Below are 19,296 nucleotides of genomic sequence, written 5' to 3'. Positions count from 1 at the left end.
TGGATTTCCTGCCAGTATTTCAAATTAAACTCATTAAAAATGGAATCCATTGCCTTTTGTCACCATATTTCTGTGTTTCCTCTATTCCTTACCTTCGTTAATGGAAACACCCATATACTTGGTTTCCTAAGATAGGAACCTAAGACTTTGCCAACTTTACTAATGTCATAAAGATTTTTGCTTCTGATTCACTGTTACTGTCTCCTATCCGATTCCAATCATATTTCTTCGTAATTGCAGCATTCACGTATAGGTGATCCCTCCAGTACCCTGGCCTCTCAGTTCTTTGAACTTCTTCGCTTCCTTTCAGTGATCTTGCTCTTGGCCTTAGCCCACTTACTATATACCTATAGAAATATCTCCCTGCAATATCTCCATAATCTCCGCTTTACGCATGTACCGTTTTTTCACTTACCAGTGAAGTCTTTCCAGCATATTCCTTCCTTCTAATATCCTGATTTCGCTACTCTTTTGACCCCACCAGGATTTATAATCCTACTACTTTTTTTTTATTGTTCCTTATTGTTTTTGTTCCTTATTCCCTTCATGTCCTTACTTAACTTTTTTATAAGCACTGCCTCGTTTGTATATCTTCAGCTTCCTTACCCCCTCTGTTGATTGGCAGATCATTCCCTCTCCCTCATGTATATTTTATACCTCTTTGTCCTTTCTTGATTGTCTGAAATTGGAGGGGGAGAAAATGACATTTGTGCTGACTGACCACAATTTAAATTCATGGTTGCTTTTTTTTTTTGAATGAGCAATCATATCTCTAGTCCATTCACTCTTTCCTGGCCCACTTTTGTCATAAAATCCTTAGTGTTTATTTACTCACCCATACTCTAAGCCGATGACCTTGCTTGCCATTTCACCACTGAGAAATACAAGCATTCAGAAAATAACTTTTTTTGAGAGAGAGAGAAAGAGAGAGAGAGAGAGAGAGAGCACATGTGTGTGCATGTGCATGAGTGGGGGAGGGGAAGAGGGGAAGAGGGAGAGGGAGAGAGAGAATGTTAGGCTCCATGCCCAGGCTCCCACGACCCTAAGATCAGGACCTGAGCCGAAATCAAGATTCAGATGCCCAACCGACTCAGCCCCCCAGGCACTTCCAGTAAAGAGCTTCTGCAAGTGTACTACATGTACCCAAGTACCAGTATCTGCATGTGTAACTCTCTTCTGTATTTTTCCATGAATCAACTTTCTGTTCTGTTTTAGGCCGTTTTTCTCCACGTATATACTAGACACTATTCCCTTTTCACCTGCCCAAACTTACCACTTCATCTTCTCTCCTGAATTATTTTCATCACCATTGGAAGGCTATTACTTCTGTCATCTTAAAAAAAATGTCAATCTCACTTTGACATTTAGGCATTGCTCTTAGTTTACCTGATACATTAACAACAGTTGATGCTGTTGATTTACTCTCTCTTTTCTGAAATGCATTCTTCACTCACCTTTCCGAACTCTGTGTTACTGATTTTTCTTAATTTCCTCATGCAGCTTCTTCATCCTTTTTGCTGGTATCTCATCTCCCTCACTTCTGTACATTGAAGACCAGGTTTTCCATCCAAATTCTCTTGGTGATCACATCCACTTTCATTGCCTTAAATACTGTATCATTGTTTTCCAAAACTTCTTTAATTATTGCCCTCCTTCAAAGTGCTATTTTAGATGTTTTTCTCCTAATCATACCCCCCCCCATGAAGTTTTAATACCCTATATATTCTGTTTATGTACTATAGCCCTTTGGAGGGCTACAGGCCATTGTAATATTTAAGATGCCTCCTTCCAAAGAGCCAGTTTTTGCTTTCTTGGGAGCACTATCACCCCTGTTGAGAATGCATGATCTATGTGCTGACAGAGTTCACGCTTTTATCTTTAGCCTAGACCATCCTCAGTATATCAGATATATACTGTATACATGGACACACTATACCTCCACTAGGTGTCCAATAGGTACCTCAAAAATATGTATAAAACCAACTTATAGTCTGACTTTAGTCCCTGTCCATAATGACCTTCTATGGCTTTATTTTTCTTTGCACACTTTTTGTTCTAGCCACACTACATTTGGTATTTCACATTTTACCCTAGTGGTAAAAGGGCTTAAAGTAGTGATCGCTTATTTTCTTAATCCACATTGGCTTGGCATTGAAAATAGAAATATCCATGGCTCAGAGCCTCTATCATCATAGTCTTCAATAGGTAGGGTGGAGCAGAGATTGTAGTAATCAGTTTCTGGAAGAAGTAGTGACATTGCAGTCAGGGATTGAGATTTTGGCACAGGGCAGGGAATATGCCGTATCTTTGATCCTTTTTTTTTTTTTAATCATGGTCAATATCATTTGAAAGAGAACATTTTAGTCTATTCTGGATGCTATAACAAAGTACTGTAGTCCAAGTGGCTTGTAAACAACAGACATTTATTTCTCACAGTTCTGGAAGCTGGAGAGTCCAATCAAGATAAAGGGGCTGGTTGATTGGGTTCCCGATAAGAGCCCTGTTCCTGTCTTGCTGATGGCCTCCTTTTTATTATGTCCTCACTTGGCGGAGAGAGCATCTCCCTGTTCCTCTTGGAAAGCCACTAATCCCCTCATGAGAGTTCCACCCTTAAGACTTCATCTAACTCCCAAAGCCTCATCTCCAAACACCATCCTATTGGGGGTTAGGACTCCAACATATGATTTTGCAGCGAGGCGCAATTCGGTCCGTAACAAAGGAGTTATGGGTAAATGTTCTGAATTTGGACTGCTATTCAAGCAATAGAATAATGCATGAAGGAATGCATTTTTGTTTAGTGGTTCAGAATGTGACCCCTTTAAAGTTAAACTAATTGATTTTTAGTGATGGCTGGTTGACATTGCACTTATATGACTACAGATTCAGCATTTCCAGGGAAGATTTCATCTATGTCTGTAGCAATTTTGTTTTGAATGTGTTTTTTTTTTTAATAAAAAAATTTTTTTTTAAATTTTACTTATTTTTGAGAGAGAGAGAGAGAGAGAGAGAGACCGAGTGCAAGCAGGTGAGGGGCAGAGAGAGTGAGACAGAATCTGAAGCAGGCTCTAGGCTCTGAGCTGTCAGCACAAAGCCTGATGATGCGGGGCTTGAACTCATGAACTGTGAGATCATGACCTGAGCCGAAGTCATGCTCAGATGCTCCCCTGAGCATGTCACGCAGGCTCCCCTGAATGTTTAAATGTAGGTATCATTATTTGGCTTGGTAGGCAGTTTCCAGAGATTTCATTTTCTAGTGAAAATGCTTTTTTAGAATATGTGTTTTTGAATATCATGATGTGTTTGTAACACTCTTTAGGGCTTCCAGGGAAGCTTTCTGTCCTGTCATCCTGGACGATAGGAAGGGTAGACAGGGTAAGATTTTGAATACTAGGGATTTTTTCTTATTTGTGTTGGCCTATGTTATTGTTTCTATAGACAGTAGCAAGTTTCTCTTCTAAGTGATAAACGGTAAGATTCATCTCAGTAGAATATTCAGATTGCTTGTTCTCTTTATCAGTGAGAGGTTTTTTTGTAAGATTCTGGTGTCATCAGTTGGCTTGATGTTCTCATTAACATATCTGCAACTTTTACAAAACACTATTGCGGTCAGTCAACTGACTTCAGGCTTTAAATTTCCTAATGAAATAATAGGAGGGTAGCTGAAAACCAGTTGAAATAGTTGAACATTTTATAATGTTTTTGGCAGTTTTATCAGTGATATTTAAATTCTGGTAATAAAGATTACATTACCTGGGTTGCTGCTGTTGAAAACTTTCCAAAAGATCCGTGTGTCTTATTAGGATGTGTTTAAGATAAGAGAAGATAATATATCTACATGTCGCTGTGAAAAGTTCACAAAATAGCACAGCTGTATTGCTATAGAATTCCCTTTTGAGTAAATAAGAATTTAAGCTAGGGAGCAATTAGATAGCATTGCTTAATGCATCTAGCCGAACATCTGTGAAAGGCAGTTCTTCAAATCTTTGGACTATCAGCAATGTGTGTTTTTTTTAAACAACACTGGTTGTAAAACTGTGGTATTTGAGATAGCAGATCTTTTATTCTAAACAAATGAGGAAAGAAAGATTCAGTATGGGTATTCTAAAACCCAAGGGAATGTAGGTATAAAGAATGACTTTATAATTAGAATGTGTTGAATTACTTAGTTAATAAACTTTGTGAAGTTTTTTAAATGCTATTTTGTGTTTGGGGGATTTTTTTTTTTTTTTTTTTTAGAAATTCTGTTTTTATGTTCCCTTTACTAGTGTTTTTGAACAATTTTTAATCATCTTTCCCCCAACCCCAAATATGCAAAGTAATATCAGGAAACTACAGTGATTTAATACTTTTAAATGGCATCTTGACCCATTTATGATGTTTTTCTTCCTACCTGTGTGAGTTAAAAATCAACTTTCCTAAAAGGGCGCACAGTGGGTTCTTCTAAATGACAAACCTGCGTAAATTGTTAGTGTGCATTGTGGTTCATTCATCACAAAAAAATACCCCAACAAGATCTGACATTTTCCTGTCACCCCGGAGAAACTGAGCAGTATTGAATTTTCATATCCCTCTTCAAAACAATGGGTAGATGAGGTAAGAATTGGAAAATTGGTAGTTTGTGTACAATATGAAGTTTGTCCCATATATTAAGTTGTATTTTCTTCATGAAAATTCTTAGCCGTATCATTCCCAATTTTCTCTTCTAGTATCAAAATTCTAGCTTTACACTTTAAAGTCGAAGAAGAGAAATGCTAGAACTTTTCAATTTAGTTGTAAACAGTAACATCTTAAAATGTGATAAACCAAAACAAAAAGATCTCTATGTTTGGCAAAGTCACATTCCCCAGGGATTTACTGGACAGCAACAGCACTGTTACCAGTGTCAGCTGAGGCATTATTTGTATCCTTCTCTAATGGCTCCTTGTTTCAGCAAAGCTATTGAAGAAGGTGTGACACTTAGATAGTCCTCATTAAGAATTCTTTTCATCACTGTTTAGATTAGTTAACAAAACCTGGATATCAGAGTTTGAGAGTTTGACTTCTGCTGGATCTGCTGTAATCATCTGACAAATGTCCATATTCTTTTCTGTCCTCATTTACTTATTTACTGTCCTTGTTCACTGTGAGGGACATCTAGGAACAGAGTGGCATTTTCTGTTGGAGACAATGTAAAAATAATAAATTATAAGCTACTTTGAGATAGTTGGCAAGAAAAATGATGTATGATTATTACTGTGTAATTAATGTTTATTTTCTAACTAATGCTTTAGTAGTGTCCTTTGATTGTCATATTTAGTCTATTTTAAAGCAGCATTTTGGCAGTCTCCATTTTCCCAACTTTTTCCAATTTCACTATTATAATGCCAGAAAATTATATTGTAAACTTAAGAAAGAGGTGAATTTTTTTTCATACTCTTGACAGAGCATCCTTTTACTGTCTAAATTAAAGTAAGCTGAAAAAAAGGAATGTCTATTTTAAAAGACAGCTGTAAAACAAACCTAAGACAATGAAAGCTAATATAACCTGTTTTGCTTTGATTCTACTTGGAAAGATGCACTCAGGTTTATGAATATGCATTCTACACTGCTATTTGGTTCCTGTAACTAAATGTACACTTGATTTATTGTACTGGAATCAATATTTTATATCAAATTTATTTAAGAAGAATGAGAGATCTTTTGTTTTCATCAGTTATATGATTGAAGTCACCAAAGTTTGAGGTCAGTGTATTTTAAGATAATTTATCACGATTTTCTTCTGTTAGGAACTGAGTTGGAAGAAAGTGCTCTTTTTTTTTTTTTTTTCTTCATAGAGTGCAAGCTAGGGAGGGGCAGAGAGAGAGGGAGACAGAATCCGAAGCAGGCACCACGCTGACAGGCTGACAGCGCAGAGTCTGATGCGGGGCCTGAACTCAAAAACTGTGAGATCGTGACCTGAGTTGAAGCTGGACACTTAACTGACTAAGCCACCCAGGTGCCCAAAAGTGCTCCTTTCACATATCTATTACCAACTATTTTGAGTAAGTGTGCGTATTTTACTCACCCTCTGGAAACATTATTCTGTCAGGCACTGTTCTGAAGGTGCGATTTCATAATTCAGAGTAATACTTCTTTATTCTGAAAATGGGTATTTATGGTTGCTTTTCCTCTCTGTATCTGCTTGCAAGGGTACAAAAGGAGAGAACTAGATTTCATTACCATTTTTTTTTTAAGTAAGCTCTATGCCCAATGTGCTGCTTGAACTCAAGACTCCAAGAGTCACAATGCTCTACCAACTGAGCCAGCTTGGTCTCCCCTCATTACTGCTTCTTTGAAGGTCAAGAAAAAAGAGGGGCACCTAGGTGGTGCAGTCATTGAAGCATCTGACTCTTGATCTCAGGTCATGATATTATGGTTCGTGAGTTTGAGCCCCACATCGGGCTCTGTACTGATGGTGCGGAGCCTGCTTGGGATTTTTGTCTCTCCTTCTCTCTGCCCCCACCCCGCTTGTTCTTTCTCTTTCTCTGTCTCTCTCAAATAAATAGACATCAAAGTAAATAAGGAAAAGTAGTCAAGAAAAAAAGAGCCTGTCACATTATGCAGTGGTATTCTGATTGAAAATTGGGAAGGTTACTAGAGGTTTTATAAGAAAAGTTGCAGTAGAGAGACTGTATATTTAAATTTAGTAGTGGGATGCCTGGGTAGCTCAGTAAGTTGAGAATCCACTCTTGATTTTGGCTGAGGTCATGATCTCACACTTTGTGAGATTGAGCCCTGCACGGAGCCTGTTTGGATTTCACTCTCCCTCTCTCTCTGCCCCTATGATGCTCGATCTGTCTTTCTCTAAATAAATAAACTTAAAAAAACAAAAACAGAGTGGGTCTGAAAAGAATTGATTGTTGCTTTTTCGTGTTTTTCCTAACATTCTACCATTGTGTCCTTTTAATAAAATACATATATTTTAAATATTACCATTTTAAATATTCAGTCTTGTAAATACTTGCAATGATATTTTATTAGTATTCTTGACTGTTTTATTTTGGCTCTTGTCTGCTGCATTTGCAACCAAATTATACTTTATATGCTAGACAAGGTTTATGCCAGCCTAATTGGTTGCTGGCATTTCTTAGCCTCGCAGCTGCTGTGAATTCAGCTGTGAACTAAGGAACATATAATAGGATCCTGTTTTCAGAGACCAAAAGGCAATTGTCAACATGTAAGACTTGTTTTTGACAGCTCAATAAATATATGAAATTTTATGGCAAGCTAAATAGTACTAATAGCAATCTTAAGTAACCACCTTAATTTTAAAGATTAGAAGAATCTATATGTTATTTTTGTTCACTGGCGCAAAGGTGACTTAAGTTCTGGTGTTCTCTATTCAGTGATTTTTAAAAAGTAATTTGTCTTAATGTTTACTACTATTTTTATTTTTATTTTTTATTTTTTAAATGTAATGTTTGGTTTGAGAGAGAGAGAGAGAGAGAGAGAGAGAGAGCGCACCTGCCCGCGTGCGGGCGTGCGGGCGTGTGGGAGTGGGGGAGGGGCAGAGAGAGAGAGGGAGACACAGAATCTAAAGCAGGCTCCAGGCTCTGAGCTGTCAGCACAGAGCCTGGCATAGGCCTCGAACTCACCAACCATGAGATCATCACCTGGCTGAAGTTGGATGCTTAACTGACTGAACCACCCAGGCACCCCTACTAATATTTTTTAAAGTTGAGATCTGAACTGTTTTCTCGATGATTTTACCAAACAAAAAGTTGAGACTTTCAATGATGCAATGAACTAAACATAAAATGGCTTTGAAGTAAAGGTTGTGATTTCAAAATATTTTGTGTATTTATATTCTTTGATTTAGCAGTTAATAGTTTTGTAAATTATCCTGACATCTAAATTTGGGGTGAAATATATATTTCTTTGGGGTTGAACCATATTAAATTAGCCTTTTAAGGTTAAAAATGGTCAAATATAGACCTTGTGATTTTTTTTTCTTAATTATCATGATTTAATTATATTTATCATATGATTTAATTATATTTAAAAGTCTGTTAGTTCTCAGTAGCAGAAACTTAGGATCCTGTTTTTAAACATACACATTTAAGGTCTGTAATCTGTTGAATCTGTTGAAAATTATGTTGTGTGTGAAAATGTTAAGTGAGAGTCCATTTGCCTTTGTTTTTATTTTATATTTTAATTTTTAAAAATGTTTATTTATTTATTTTGAGATACAGCGTGCACACTAGCAGAGGAAGGGCAGAGGGGGAGGGAGAGAGAGAGAATCCCAAGCAGGGACTGACTTGGGGTTGGAACTCAGGAATCCCATGAGCCAAAATCAGGAGTCAGACGCTTAACCGACTGAGCCACCCAGGTGCTCCTAATTTGCCTTTATTTTAAGTGGGAAACAATTACAGTGTTCATCGTTGACTCACATTCCCCAAACTATTTCATAAATGCAGCTGACACTATAAAATCATCTACATATCAGTAAAAACTATCATGTTGCACAAATAATAAGTATTAAGGGTAACAAATGAGTTTTATATGCAGTAAAAACTTTTCTTTCGTCATAATTGCATTTTGCCCATGCTCTTTCAACATTTTCTTAAATATTTTGGGAGTTGTTCAACACTAAGCAAAACAAGGAGTAGTAAATATGAGAGACTTGAAATACATTTGCGACGAGCACACACTGTCAGAAAATGGCTCATAATGTGTATGATGCAAGCATCATTCTGTGCCTACGTTTCGTATCATTTTGATACTTGACATGCTTTTTTAATATGTGATTCTGACCGTCTATCAATTATATTTGGAATGTAACTCAACTTTTCTAGCATACTCTTTTGTTTAAAATGTGAATTGAGTTTTGGCATAGATAAATATAAATATAAATTCTTCTGTATAAACATTGGCCAAAGTATCTTGCATTGAGAGAGAAGTATGTTTTATGAAGTTTGAGTATTAAACACGAGGAAGTATTCTACAGGGAATGGGGAGAGAGAGGTTCTGCAGGATTTGCTTTTACTTTCCAAAACTCTTCCCAAGTATTATCCTTTGCTCTCAAAAGATGACATTTTCTACACTGTAATTTATCTTTACAAGTAGTTGAAATAAAGTTGAAAACTTCTAAATATCTTGAGTTTTGAGATTGTAACAGGTATAATTAATTCATATAAGAGTAATTTTATATGATAGTGTGAACCTAAAGTTTTCAAATCTGACTCCCATTTTTTTATGAATTTGACATAAAGAATTAACGATGGATTGGGACTTCTGATCAAAACAGTACAGTAAAGTTTATATATTGGCATTCTTCTGACCCACATGCATCAGAGAAAACAGAAAGACAGCTGAGCTCAAGAACAAGATACCACGATGGAGTAGAAATGGATCAGAAATACTAAGGGATGGTGGGGCTCTGCAGGCAAGGATGGCAAAAGTTGATTCCTATAGGAAGATAGGGAGATTTAAAAAAACCCCACAAGTTCCCTGTTTGAAGACAGAGACTGTTATGGCTCCTTTTTATATAGGAGCTCCCTGGAGCTAGGTTTATAGAAAATTTTCTCCAAGGGAGGCAGTCCAGTATGATTAAGGTAGAAATACAGGGCTGACACTTAGCCACTGTGCACTGGGAAATCGTACCAGTTATTTCTGGCATTATTTATTCTCATCGGTCAGGTGCCTTATCTTTGGAAATCTTTGGAAATCTTTAACAAGATATGTAGAAAACTTGCATGTGTTTGGAATTTGAAAAACACTTCTAGAAAACTCATGAGTCAAAGAATCATAAAATTAGAAAGTAGTTTCAACTCCTATAACAAAAATACTAAATACAAAAATTTGTAAGATGCTGCTAAAGCAGTTCTTGGAGAGAAATGTGTAGCTTTAATTGCTTATCAGGGAAAAAAAGGGATAAAGATGAATAAGCAAAGCATCCATCTTAAGAATTTGAGAAAAAAATGATGCAGCAAAATGTGTCCGAAGTAAGTTACAGGAAAGATTAATGTTAAGAACGGTAATTAAGTATTTAATAACACAGTAAAAGGGCTCAACAAAACCAGGTGTTGTTCTTGGAAGAGATAAAACTGACAAATCTGATACAAGATTTACCAAGAAAGAACGATGAAAAATTATTAATGAAAAGTGATTGTTACAGATCGCCACAGACATTCAACATAATTATGAACAACTTTATGCCCAAAATGTGAAAACTTAAATAATTATCTCCCAGAAAAAAGTATAATTATCAAAAGTCACAAATAGAAAACCACAGTCATCTTAAAATGGTTAGGAAAATTGAATCTTTTCACAAATAAAACCCTAGACCAAGATGGTTTTAACCAGAGACTCAGGGTTCAAATAATTCTAATTTAAACTGTTCCAGAATAAGGTTGGAATGAGAAAAGAAGACTGCTGGCAGCTATTACTCTTAGTCAATGATGTAAAGATCCAGCACAAAATTCTTAATGTAATTCCAACTAGAATCCTGACAGGTGGTTTTTAAAATTATTAGGTTATTTGATTTTTGGATTTTGACAAGCTGATTCTATAATTTATACAGACATGCAAAAGGCTAAGAAGATCAAAGAAACTCTTAAAGAGTAATTAGGTGGGGACGCTTCTTTTACCAGCTAGCAAGACTTATTGCAAAGCTGTAACAGTACGACTGTGTAATTTTGGTTCAAGGAAAAAGAAATAGGCTGATGCATGTTTGCTTGAAATTTGACGAGTCATAGTGCAGATAAGTCAGGGAAGGAAGAGCCTTCCAGGAAATAGCACTGGGATAATTTGGTTTTCATGGTGGGGTGGGGGGAGTTGGGAATTATGTTACCATACACAAAAATCAAAATGACAGTAGGTTGCATTCTTGAGTATAAAAGACTTTGTGAAACTGTGGAAGAAAATGTCAGAAACTTTCTTAATGACCCGAGTCTCAGGAAGAATTTTAGAATGTAAAAAGCCGTAATTGAAACCTATATATTTACATTAAAATTATCATCTTGAAATTCATCAAAAAACATCATAAAGTAAAAGATGAGCCTTAAATTTGGAGAAAATATTTGCAACATATTTAACAGAAGATTGATACCAAAATATATGGAGAATTTGCAGAGAAGTGGGAATAAAAAAACACTCAAAATGTTTGGTGGCCAACAAACATACAAATAGGCACAGCCTCGTTAAATCAGAGAAATTAGAACCACAATATGATCATAGTGGATGTGAAGTCATTGTTAGTAGGATTGCAAATCATTGCAGGTATAGTCACTCTGGGAAACATGGTGGCACTAACTAGAAAAGATACATATGTGTGTATTCTGTTTCTTACACTTCCGAGAGAAATTCTTGCTTATTTGTATCAGTGCACATGTATAAGAATGCCTGTAACACCATTGTTTCTAATAGCAAATATATGAAAACACATGTTTGTCAACAGAGTAGATAAGTTTTTGGCATATTCCTATGTAGTGAAAATAAGTGAATTAATTTACAACAGCATAAATGAATCTTGGAAAACCAGTGTGTACCAGAAGCAAGGTTTAAAGTAGTGTCACTCCATTTACACAGTGTAAAAATAAGCAAGCTGTTCAGGTACTTTTGTGTTACATGTATAGGTGGTAAAACTTTAAAGAAAAGCCACAGTATGACTCTCATATTAGGATAATATTATTGCTGGTGGTGGGGGAAGAAGGGAAAGGGAGATTCACTTAGGGAGGGGGGCATATGGAGTTTCAAAGGTATTGTTCCTTTTTTTTTTTTAAGATTTTATTTAAAAAAATTTTTAAGGTTTATTTATTTTTGAGAGAAGAGAGAGAGCACACAAGTGGGGGAGGGCAGAGAGAGAGATACACAGAATCTAAGCAGGCTCTAGGCTCTGAGCTGTCAGCACAGAGCCCATTGGGGGGCTCAAACCCTCGAATTGTGGGATCATGACCTGAGCTGAAGTCAGACGCTTAACTGACTGAGCCACTCAGGCGCCCCTCAAAGATTTCATTGTTGAGTAATCTCTCCACCCATTGTGGGGCTCAGACGTACAACTCTATCAAGTCTCATGCTCCACTGACTGAACCAGCCAGGCACCCCTCAAAGGTATTGTTTTCTAACCTGGCTGGTAGTGAATACACAGGTGTGTTACCTTTTTTTTTTTTTTTTTTGAATGTAGAAGTGTATATGATATAATTTATAGTAAAGTAAATGGGGAATCAGAGAGTCAAAGGGCAATGAATTAGTGATGATGGAATACAGGAATTTTCTCAAACCAGAGAATGGTGATTGTGCTAGAGGGGCTATGTGGGAAGATTGTACCAGGTTCTAGGGAAAGATACTTCGAATTCTGATTGGTCTCTGAGCTGTAGTTCCTTATCTGTATCAACAACTGCACATGATCCCTATTAACAACTATCCCTATTAGGATAAAATACTTGTTTTTGATTTAGTGATAATCATAATGATTTCTTTCCCTTGAAAAATGTTGTATATATGTATCCCTCTTTTTATTATATTACTTAACAGGTGTGTACTATTTGACTTTGGAAAAAATCAAATCATAATTTTTATTACAATTAAAAATAAGAAATTTGAGTATCTCACTTGAGCTATATGTAAAACATTTTTTAAAAAAACCTTTAAAGGTATATTGGATAAAGTTAGACTTAAAACATTTTTTAGAGGCCACTTTTGTTAAACATAATCAAAACCCCATCCTGCAGATATTTCTGGTTATTTCATCCACTGACCAAAAAGCATACACTTGAGATTTGATTCATTCATTAAGCTCTAGTCTTTATTAATTTCTTCTTATTGGACTTTCATATTTCTTTGTTCCTATTAGATGAGTAAACTGGACCCTGGTAGAGATAAGCGAACAGTTTCTCCTTTCTCAACATTTCTGTCTTCTTAAACCTCTAGAGCTTAGTCTCAACTGGTGAATTAGCTGCTTTTGACTCTCATTTACTTGTGGCCTAAGGCTTTCTGCATTTGTAAGTGAACTTCTGGAGGTACAGCTATTGAGGACTGCTGATAATGGGCTTTCAAAAGAGAATCTTGATTTTCTTTATCCTCTTTCTGTAGTCTGTCTGATTTCTGTAGTCTGTCTTTGGAAATTAAGGTCCCTGTGAGATTGTGTGACCTGTAGTTCTTTAGGTCCTATAGTCTGCTCTTCGTTCCCAAGGTAAGTTGGAATATTGTAGTAGATGCCTAACAGGAATGTGGTATTGGTCTTGCTTTTGCAACATGATACACTTTTCCTCATTCTCATTATTGTGGTACTTCTGTTGGTAATTGCATGGAGACCCCCTGTCTCTACTCTTCAACAATCTCAGCTACAGCCTCTTCATTTCCTGCTGAAAGTTAGTATTCGTGGTATTTAAATATATCTTCTTTGTTGTAGTAACCTTGTTCGTACTCATGGGTATTACTGTTTTGAGGCTGGGTTTCACTACTTTGAGACCTAGTAGCTGCTGGCTCTCAGACTCACTAATTATGTTGTGGAGATGGTGATGAATGTGGGGCTTGATGCAGCAGTGGGGATTCCTCCTAGATTATAATGGAGACCATCAGGGCAGCTCATGGCTCTCTGGGGTTCACTCTTCACTTCCACTACCACTTAAACTCAGTTTCTCTTTTTCTTTTTTAAGTTTGTTTATTTATTTATTTTGAGAAAGAGAGGTCCAGTGGGGTGGGGCAGACAGAGTGGGGAGAGAATCCCAAAGCAGTGCAGAGCCTTATGTGGGGCTTGAACTCATGAACTGTGAGATCATGACCTGAGCTGAAATGAAGAGTTGGACGCTTAACCCACTGAGCCACCCAGGCACTCCTCTCTCTTTTTCATAACCTGTAGCAGCTTTGTAGATGTACTGCTTGGGTCTCTCTTTAACAAACTACTTACTGTTCCTTCAGCTCCAGGGAGTACATGTAGCTGACAGCCTCTAGCTGTTAATTTAGGCTCCTAAGATTTTGAGTTGAGGCCTTGTGTTTCCTAGGAAACCTCCTGCTACTGACTGAGCATGGTGTGGGTTCTAGGGTGTTTCCATTTTGTCCCAGTGTTGGACTGTTCTAGTGGGCAGTCTTTGCTTTGGAGTACTTTACTGGGTTGTCCAGAACATTGTCAGATCTTTGTCAGGGTCTGAGGCTCTGTCTGCTGAATCCTGTTTTATATCCCCTTTCCTTCACTGATTTTAGATCCATTTGAGTCTGAAAGTTTTCCATCCTCAGTCCTGTTTTACTCCCCCCCGCCCAGCTTTTATCTTTCATAATAAAATTCTTGTCCTTGAACATCTGCTTCCTGGAGGACCCGACTGACACATACCACTTCTGTTGGTTGTTTACCTAATTTCTGTCCAATCACATTGGTAGTGAATGTTGTCTCATTTTCCCCTTTTTAAGCCTCTCCCTTGAATCTTCTCAGTATTTTCCAGTTCATCATTTCTGTCTACCCTTAATACCCGATTGTCTAATGTCCACTAATCTTAGTAAATGCCTTATTTTTACAATAATATTGTTTCATATACTGTGTATCTGGTTTTTTTTTAAGATTTTTAAAATTTATTTTTTTTTCAACGTTTATTTATTTACTTTTGGGACAGAGAGAGACAGAGCATGAACGGGGGAGGGGCAGAGAGAGAGAGAGACACAGAATCTGAAACAGGGTCCAGGCTCCGAGCCATCAGCCCAGAGCCTGGCGCGGGGCTCGAACTCACGGACCGCGAGATCGTGACCTGGCTGAAGTCGGACGCTCAACCGACTGCGCCACCCAGGCGCCCCTTTTTTAAGATTTTTAAAGAGGTATAAAGTGTATTAAGGTAAATTATAAATGCCCCCAAGGATTTCATTCAGGAAATACATATGAAACCTATTAAATAATATAAAAATGCACATCTGTAATATAGTTTCTGTCCTTCCTTGAAGAATAATCAAATGGGTGGGTAAGATGAAGACAAATAAGTAAGAAGTACACACGCACACACACACACACACGCATCTAAAACCTTGATCTGCTTCTAGGAATTTGTCCCAAAGAAATAATCTGACAAGTGTAAAATAATACACGTGCAGTAGTATTCATTGCACTGTTTTTAATAGTAAAAAATTGCATACAACCTAAGTACCATGAATAGATATTAAATAAGTTGTAATAAACATAATGGAATATTCTGTAATAATTAAAAATAATTACTTAGTTCTTTGGTTATTAACAAGTAAGATCCACAGTCTGCTAAGAGAGGGAAAACAAGTTTAATACGTTACATAGGACACCCTGTCTCTACAAATGGTAAGTAGTAGAACTGTCAAAGAAAGTAAGGTATAGAATGGATTTAGATAGGCAGCATGAAGAAAGAGAACATTTTAGATTACAGTTTCCAACCTTTTTGGACGTGGAGTCCTTTTCTCAATATTTTAAAAACAATGTCACTTTGTCCAGTATATGATAGTGATTTTTACATACAAAGTGTTTTATATTAGTATAGTATTAAAAAGTGCTCTCTGAATTTTTTTTCTGTTTTATAGTTAGTATCATCGCATAGTAAAGAAATTTTTTAATGATTAGAAGTATATAAGATTTCAGGCATTCTCTGCCACTATGTAACCATTTTTTCATGTATGTTGAAAACAAATTTTCAGTCTAAACCAATTTCTCGAGTTTCTGGTCTTAACAGCATATCTTTGATCCCATAGACAAAGTTTATTCACAAATCCTGAGAGTCTGGAAATCCCTTGTAAGAAAAGTAGTGTCGTTTTCTTACCATAATTTATTACCGTAATTTATGACATCTTAAAAATGTATGTTTTATTCCCACTTAGGCCGAATACATCAAGCAATGGTAACATCTTTAAATGAAGATAATGAAAGTGTAACTGTTGAATGGATAGAAAATGGAGATACAAAAGGCAAAGAGGTATTATCACTGGGTTAATTTTTTATTTATTTATTTATTTTTGAGAGAGTAGGAGCAGGGGAGGGGGCAGAGGCAGAGGGGAGTGGAGGGAGGGAGGGAGGGGGAGAGAGAGAGTGAGAGAGGGAAGAAGGGAGGGAGGGAGGGAGGCCTAAGCAGGATCCATGCTCAGTGTGGAGCCCAATGCTGGACTTAATCCCACAATCCTGGGATCCTGACCTGAGCTAAAATTAAGAGACGCTCAACTGACTGAGCCACCCAGACACCCCTAAATTTTTTTTGATTGTAGTTTTAAATAATCTCTACACCCAACATGTGGCTCGAGCCTACAACCCCAAGATCATGAGTTGCATACTTTACTGACTGAGCCAGCCAAGTGCCCCAATCACTGGTTTAAATTTTATTTCTAGTCCCACAATCAAGGTTCCAAATATAAAACAAAACAGAGGCTCCTGGGTGGCTCAGTTGGTTAAGTGTCCACCTTCGGCTCAGGTCACTATCTCATGGTTCATGGGTTTGAGTCCCATGTCGGGCTCTGTGCTGACAGCTCGGAGCCTGGAGCCTGCTTTGGATTCTGTGTCGTCTTCTCTGTCTGGCCCTCCCCTGCTCATGTTCCGTCTCATAAATAAAACATTAAAAAGTTTAAGACAGAGATATATAATTTTTTACATAGTGCATGTATTCTTTATCATTGTTTGAAAAACTTAAAAATGATGAAAAAATTTCACTCAAAGATTGGTAGGTTCCTCTTCAATATGGTAAGTGATGGGACATATAATCAAGACCACAAAATGCTGTCTTTTAAAACAAATTTAATGTTTATTTATTTTTGAGAGAGAGCAAGCACAAGCAGGGGAGGGGCAGAGAGAGAGAGAGAGAGGGAGACACAGAATCGAAGCAGGCTCCAGGCTCTGAGCTGTCAGCACAGAGCCCGACGTGGGGCTCGAACTCACGAACCTCGAGATCATGACTTTAGCTGAAGTCGGACTCTTAACCAGCTGAGCCACCCAGGTGCCCACAAAATGCTGTTTGAATACAGATTCTTTAAATATGTGTGGGTTGTAATTGTAGATAATATAGTTTTCAAGGCAGTATCAAGTATCAAGCCAAAATCATTTAACAATTATTCTCTCTGTGTAAATTTGTAAAATAGTGTCAAAATTTACTCTCAAAATATATGCATTTTTTAAAACAGATTGATCTCGAGAGCATCTTTTCACTTAACCCTGACCTTGTACCTGATGAAGAAATTGAACCCAGTCCAGAAACACCTCCACCTCCAGCATCCTCAGCCAAAGTAAACAAAATTGTAAAGGTTAGTGATGAAAATTCAGAGCATGGGTGGGTGGGTGTGTGGGCTAAGGGTCTGGTTTGAAATGACAGTCTGTGAAGAGTATGTTTTAAGCATTAGTTTGCTTTAAAAAAACAAACTGTAATATTTCTGCCATCTTCATGTCATGTATATGCTTACATCCTTTGAAGGATCGAGGTTGTCCAGTTGACAGTTAATGATCATCATTAGGTAAAATCCTAGGAATTCCTTTCCTGATTAGGATTTTTCCTAAGACTAGTAGCTTCTCAGGAGATATGGATGTCAAAACCATTTGCTGTCCATATTTGTTGAATGATACATATGACTTAGGTAAAGAAGGAATGTTGATTTTTCATAATAAATTCCCACTCCACTAGTCTTCTGAAGTAGTGATTCTGCTACTTATGTTCATTAGAGAAGGATGGGAAATGATAGAATGTAGTTTAACTACTGTGTTATCTGTAAAGATGAACTTTAAAACCATGCCGTATATCCTCCCTAAGAGTTTTATCTTTACAAAAATAAAAGCCATGTTGTTTTTATTATTTTAAAAGGTAATGCTCGTCCTTCCTATTGAAATTTCTCACAATTAAAATTGTATATCAAAATGCAACTCTTTTTAAACCAGGTCGCTCACACCATTGTTTGATCTGTAGTTCTTCATCTTGAGGCTTCAAAAAGTATTTGTTGATTTTGTCATGTACAGGTATAACATTAACCCTATAGGAATTTGGTATCTTGAAAGGAAGATATACAAAAGCATCCAAATACAGTGTGACGGGAGCTTAACATTATCAACAAAACATTCTACTTTTTAAGTTCTGCATATGAACATAAGGCAGATTTTCAGTTCATGTAATTTAACTAGGATATTGAGTGTCACTGCTTAGAGGTCTTTAGTTATGACTTGTAGATGGACTGTTTTTCATATTTGACTTCACAGCCTTGAAGGATCTTCATCGTTGATCCTTAGTATGTCATTAGCAGCCTTTGCTGTGCATTAAAATCACTTGGAGAATTTTTTAAAATACTGATGCTTAGCCCACTTTCAGCGATTCATTTTATCTAAAGTGAGGCCCTAGAATCAATATCCTTTTATTAGTACCCATCTGATATAAATTTGCAAATGTTCTCTCTAGCTTTGAGAACCACGACATTTTTTGATATCTTTCTTTTCAGGTGACTAAAATGAAGTCTTGGTAAATAAATAATAGGATCAAAAATTTGCTGCTCTAGTGTATGCAGTGTTGGGAGTCTTTGAGAGTCCAGTGAAATCTTTTAGTAGAAATGAGAGAAAAAAAGAAATGACAGTGAGCATTTCATGGTATTTTGATGTTTAACAGTAGATTGTAAGTTGTCTAAAACTGGTATTTTATTGATTACTTCCACGTCCAAAGATGAAATGTAATACATGCTTTTGAAATGTATTACATGGTTGTAGCATGATGACTACAACTATACCTTTTACTGAAATTGCTTAACTTCACTTTGCTTCAGTTTTCTTATGAAACCAGAATAATAGTAACTACCTCATAGGGTTGTTGTGAAGGTTGAATGAATTAATATTAACAGTGTCCGTCTCATACTAATTCCTGAATATTGCTTTTTGTGCGGAGGTGGTGGCCAATACTCATATGAAGAAACTTGAATATTGCTAGCATTAGTGTAGTAATTTATTAGCAGATTATTTATAGTTTTTTCCATTTAGTTTTATAATGTATTTTTAAAAAAATTTTTTAATGTTTTTATTTTATTTTTGAGAGAGACAGAGTGCGAGACAAAGCGAGAGAGAGAGGAGACACAGAATCCAAAGCAGGCTCCTGGCTCTGAGCTGTCAGCACAGAGCCTGACATGGGGCTTGAACTCACGAGCCATGAGATCATGACCTGAGCAGAAGTCGGACGCTTAACTAACTGAGCCACCCAGGCGCCCCTAGTTTTATATTTTGTATTCACCTACTTTCATTTAATTAAAGAAAGCTGAAATTATGATAAATATCTGAGGAGTAAAGAGAGAAAGTAAACGAACATTTTTTTGTTGTATAGAATCGACGGACTGTGGCTTCTATTAAGAATGACCCTCCTCCAAGAGATAACAGAGGTAAAGTAAACA

The 19,296-nt window shown here is 36.7% G+C and overlaps 1 protein-coding gene across 4 annotated transcripts in view; it reads left to right on the top strand.

The window, feature by feature from the left end:
* The window catches only part of KIF2A (kinesin family member 2A), a 65,956-nt gene that overhangs the window by 17,486 nt on the left and 29,174 nt on the right, over nt 1-19,296 (top strand). For all 4 annotated transcript variants that reach the window (XM_040452282.1, XM_040452276.1, XM_040452292.1 and 1 more), the window contains exons 2-4: nt 15,781-15,875; nt 17,068-17,187; nt 19,230-19,284. In XM_040452282.1, coding sequence (XP_040308216.1) covers nt 15,781-15,875; nt 17,068-17,187; nt 19,230-19,284 — 270 coding nt within the window. The remainder of the gene's footprint in view (nt 1-15,780; nt 15,876-17,067; nt 17,188-19,229; nt 19,285-19,296) is intronic.

The sequence above is a fragment of the Herpailurus yagouaroundi genome, unplaced genomic scaffold, assembly GCF_014898765.1.
Source record: "Herpailurus yagouaroundi ecotype Mexico unplaced genomic scaffold, PumYag 29, whole genome shotgun sequence".
Taxonomy (NCBI): domain Eukaryota; kingdom Metazoa; phylum Chordata; class Mammalia; order Carnivora; family Felidae; genus Herpailurus; species Herpailurus yagouaroundi.
The sequence above is the reverse complement of the archived record's forward strand: the minus strand, read 5'-3'. Positions and strand labels throughout refer to the sequence as shown.